The following is a 4,688-nucleotide window of genomic DNA, read 5'->3' as shown; positions in this document are numbered from 1 at the left end:
TGGTGTTAATTTGTTTTAAAACATCTGCTTAAATTTCAACATCATATAGACACTGGTGAATGATTGATAGAGACATTGTGATTGATAAAGACTTACCTATATGGTGAATAATTTTTTTAGTATTATCAATCTATGTTTTGAGAGTTTAATTATTGTGAGTTAATGTCAATTCAATCCCCCTCTACTATATGAATTAAGGTAAGTTACAACGAAGTTTCCTAAGGTTTAGCTAATATACACTAATTTCTCCTAATCATCACCTCTCTACCAAACTTATTGAGTTTTCAATTACGTTTCCTATATATATATATATATATATATATATATATATATATATATATATTTGTAAACACGTCTTTCAAGTGTAGAATTAAAATTTAAATGTTACAAAATTGTTAACATTGTATTTTTTGTCATTGACTGTGTTTTATTGTATATTTTAGTTGTATACAAACTTTAAGAGGGCAAGTATAATTTGACAAACAAATGGGAATGTCAATATATATTAACGAAATCTAAGAAAAAATCAGTGTAACTCATCCTAAAAACTTTGTTCCATTCATTTTGAATTTCTTTATGTCAAATGTGACATCATGATCAATAAAAAGGTACAAATGGGGAGGTCATATGTGATTTTCTTTGCGATATATATATATATATGCTTTAGAAGAGACTGAAATTCCAGCTTAATTCAATCATTAGCTTTTGTAGTCTCCCTCCCATTACGGTACGTCAAGAAAGATCAGTAAAATTATGAAACTTGCCTTATGGTTAAAGCTTTATATAATTGATGCTTCCTTTACTTTTTACTTGGGTCCTATAGACTTTTGGTTTCAGCTTTAAGAGTTCTGCGTACCTATAGCCAGCTATGAAGGTCTCTTCCCACGTAAACGTTTGAACAAGAACAGTGATAGCTAGGAAGTCACTCTTGAAACAACCCACAAGGGCCCTCTAAATTGTACAGCTCTGTACATCACGCCAAACAATCTTTATCACACATTGCATTACGACATTAAAGCCACTGTTGTCCGTGATCAAGACCTTTGTCTCCGAACTTTCTACCATTTTCTTATAAGAGGAATGTTAAGTGAAGTCGCGACTGTAAAAACACAGTCCTCAAATTTGTACATTATGCGGTAAAACTCAACCGATCCAATAACTAAGCTTGCACAATTGTAACTATGCCTAGGTAGCTACCACAACTCTTCCTATATACAATACTTAGCTTTCAGATCTTCTCATGTGGGTCCCTCCAAGTTATCAATGACCTTAATTATTTTATTTTGACAAATAGGCCTATATACTATAATATGTCATAGGATGGAGAAATAGGTGAACCGGAACATGTGGTTTCTATCAATTAGGAGACGTCGTGCAACTAAAAAATTGAATAAAACTGACATATTTGATAGCATGATCGTCTCTTGATTAGTTAAGATCATATGATTCTGACAACACGCATGATTCCGAACCACCTAGTAATTTCTTCATAGAATGAGATTACAAGGGTATCTCATTAGTATGGGGAAAGTAATTTTCTAAATTAAACATTTATATTACCACTAGAGCAACTATGTAACCTAAGAACAAATAAATTGATCATTAACAACCATCAAACAATACAACCACCATATTTGATTTACAAACTCAATATATATATATATATAGCTCAAAAGAGCTAAACCTGCATGGCCACTGACTCCATACATTTTTTCTTAATTGGATTCAATATTTATAAATACGCCATTAATAACAGATTTTTGCATGCACAACTTGAAATTCAAATAACTACTGCTAGTCTGCTACTCAAGCCATCATCTGACGAAACTCATGAAAATCAAGCTCTCCATTGCCGTCAGTATCAAACACTTGAATCATAGCCACACACTCATCATACGATTTCGAGTCCCCTAAACGATTCAACACCCTCTGCAAGCTCTTGGGGGTTATGTACCCGGACCCTTTCTCGAATTCAAACATCTCAAACGCCGCCTTCAGATCATCCTGATCACCACCACCACAGCCACAACCGCCACCACCTTCTCTCTTCATCAGCCTCATAAAATCTTGAAAGTCAATGGAGCTATCTCCGTCGGTGTCAAGGTCATCGATCACCCCTTGAGCCTCTTCATGAGACATGTACTCTCCCACCGATCCAAAGTATGCTCTGAGTTCTATTGCGGAGATCTTCCCGTCATTGTCGCGGTCAAAGTGACGAAACACTTCTCTCAGCTCATCTTCCCATGAGGCTGTACTTTTCGGAGTAATTGGAGAGGTGTTGGAGGATGAAGGAGAGCTCAAAGTCGAGCTGGATTTTGATCGGAGGCGAGGAAGGGTGCTCAATTTGAGACCCTTGTGAAGGAAGCAACCAAAGGATAATTTGGGAACTTTGAGTGGTTCCATTGATTTGGGAGGGAAGATATGGAAGTATCGAGGAAATGAACAAAATGTACTGGACTTATATAATTGCACAAAGAAGAAAAAATTTGAGAATAAAGATAGAGGAATGAAGTTGCCAGGCAGCTGAGGAAGAGTGATTGCGTAACAGAACTTTGCGGTGAGAGGAAATTGCATGGCAGCTTCCTTGGGGTCCCAATAATTGACGGTTGCATTGACTGTAAATTCAGGTCGATTCGAGTGTATCAGCCCCTAGTGGGTGGCTCTAACAACAGGCTAAGTAGTACTATCTCTGTCCCAAAATAAATGTTTCTTTTGAAAAATTATAGGTAATTTAGTGGTAGGGTGGACCTGATAATTGCGTCCTTGTATATTAAATATCTTATTGATAACAAATTAATGAATGTGAATTTATGAACTTGGATTTTGGAATATAAAAACAATTGTAATAGATTCAGATCGAATATACAAGCCTAAACGATCCGGTTCAAATTCAATTCCGTTACATGTGTAGAAGTCGTATATAAAGTCTGTGTACACACTTGAGTTTTGGTATGCTTTGGGAATGCTTAAAGGAAAGAAATGGCAAACGATCCGGTTCAAATTCAATTACGTTACATGTGTAGAAGTCGTATATAGAGCCTGTGTACACACTTGAGTTTTGGTATGCTTTGGGAAAGCTTAAAGGGAAGAAATGGCAGTCCTAAAGATTTATTTAATGTTGCTTTCAACTAATTTAATTCAAGAGTTTTTTCTAATCTTGTTGCCTAACACAACCTAATGGGGTTGGCTAAGATTTGTGGTCTTTAAGACATATAGAGTGGTTCGGGTGGTTTTAATTAGCAGCGGAAAATAGGTTTGCCAAACGCGGAGTAATCTATTTGTGGCTGCATTTTATGCCCAACAAGCGTAGATAACGCGCCTTATTGTAAAAGATTCATTTAATTAGCATGCATTTATTTTCTTCTTCAATTTATGACTATGCATTTGAATATTTATATATATTGTTATAATAAGTAATAATGGTAAAATTAAATATAGAAATTAAAAATAGAGTGAGAGTAGTTTTGTGTTAAAAATAAATACCATAGGTGGGTTTGAAAAATGACCGTTAGACGCTCTATATAGAAAGTATGGATTAATTTTCTTACTCCATAAGAAGTAAGATATCAGGAATATATATATATATATATATATATATATATATATAATTTGCTATGCTTGGTGTGGAGTCTGTGGACAAGTTAAAAAAGTTCTTATTTTTGTATAAATTAATCATACCCGATAAAAATGCAACAACAACTATCAAAGATTCAAATGCATCTTTTGAAGGCAAAAAAATAAATAAATAAAAAAAATAAAATTAAAATTAAAATAAAATAAAATCACTTTGATTAAGGCTCCGTTTGTGTCGACGTTAAATATTCTTTTTGAAATTTTTTTTGTCAGATAAAATATTTTTTTATTTTTACTTTGTCGATATTTGGCATAGGTCTATGTCAAGGTGATGTCAAGTCCATCAAACAAGGCATGTAAAATAACTTGTCAAAAATTTATGAATAAATTATTTTTGTTAAATTTTAATATTCTTTTTATTCATAAATATTTTATGACAACCAAACACCAAAAAATAAATAAAAAATATTTTACATCTAAACAAAAACAAAAGGAACCTAAGTGAACAAATAGTTTAACTAAACAATTTCAAAATGCAGGATGGTGTTTTATTAAATTCAGAACGTTCCAATGTAAAGGACCGTTAGGAATCTTTTGGTTTTGGGCTGGTTGGACCAAAGGGCAATTTCGACCTTCCAAACTTCAAATACAATAGAACAAGAAGAACCCATGATAGTTAATAAGATAGACCCTACAAATATAGAGAAAGACCTGTAATACTTCGGTTGTATATTATTATATAAGTAAATTCAGAACGTTCCAATGTAAAGGCCCATTAGGAATCTTTTGGTTTTGGGCTGGTTGGCCCAAAGGGCCGTTTTCGACCTTCCAAACTTCAAATACAAGAGAACAAGAAGAACCCATGGTAGTTAATAAGATAGACCCTCCAAATATAGAGAAAGACCTGTAATACTTCGGTTGTATATTATTATATAAGTAAAAGTGATTTATTTTAATGGGTCATATCACTACATAATAGTATTTAATCAATTGGTAATACCAAGTCACTAATACAACTAATACAATTAAATTTTTCTTCTAAATATGGATCATGAAGGTGGGGAAAGTCATTGAAGACTGTCATACGCTATCAGCTTCTCTTCTATATAAAAATT

General features: G+C 33.4%; 1 protein-coding gene across 1 annotated transcript; it reads right to left on the bottom strand.

Moving 5' to 3' along the window:
- Positions 1–1,576: 1,576 nt before the first annotated feature.
- Positions 1,577–2,633, bottom strand: LOC132267558 (probable calcium-binding protein CML41). Its single transcript, XM_059768705.1, has one exon. The coding sequence runs from the start codon at positions 2,572–2,574 to the stop codon at positions 1,807–1,809; it is 768 nt and encodes a 255-aa protein (XP_059624688.1). The 5' UTR covers positions 2,575–2,633; the 3' UTR covers positions 1,577–1,806.
- Positions 2,634–4,688: the final 2,055 nt, after the last annotated feature.

This window comes from Cornus florida, unplaced genomic scaffold, assembly GCF_030987335.1.
Source record: "Cornus florida cultivar Cherokee Brave unplaced genomic scaffold, ASM3098733v1 CherokeeBrave_3.0.0_Hap2_Chr07, whole genome shotgun sequence".
Taxonomy (NCBI): Eukaryota; Viridiplantae; Streptophyta; class Magnoliopsida; order Cornales; family Cornaceae; genus Cornus; species Cornus florida.
Note: the sequence above shows the minus strand (reverse complement) of the source record. Positions and strands in the feature narration are given on the sequence as shown.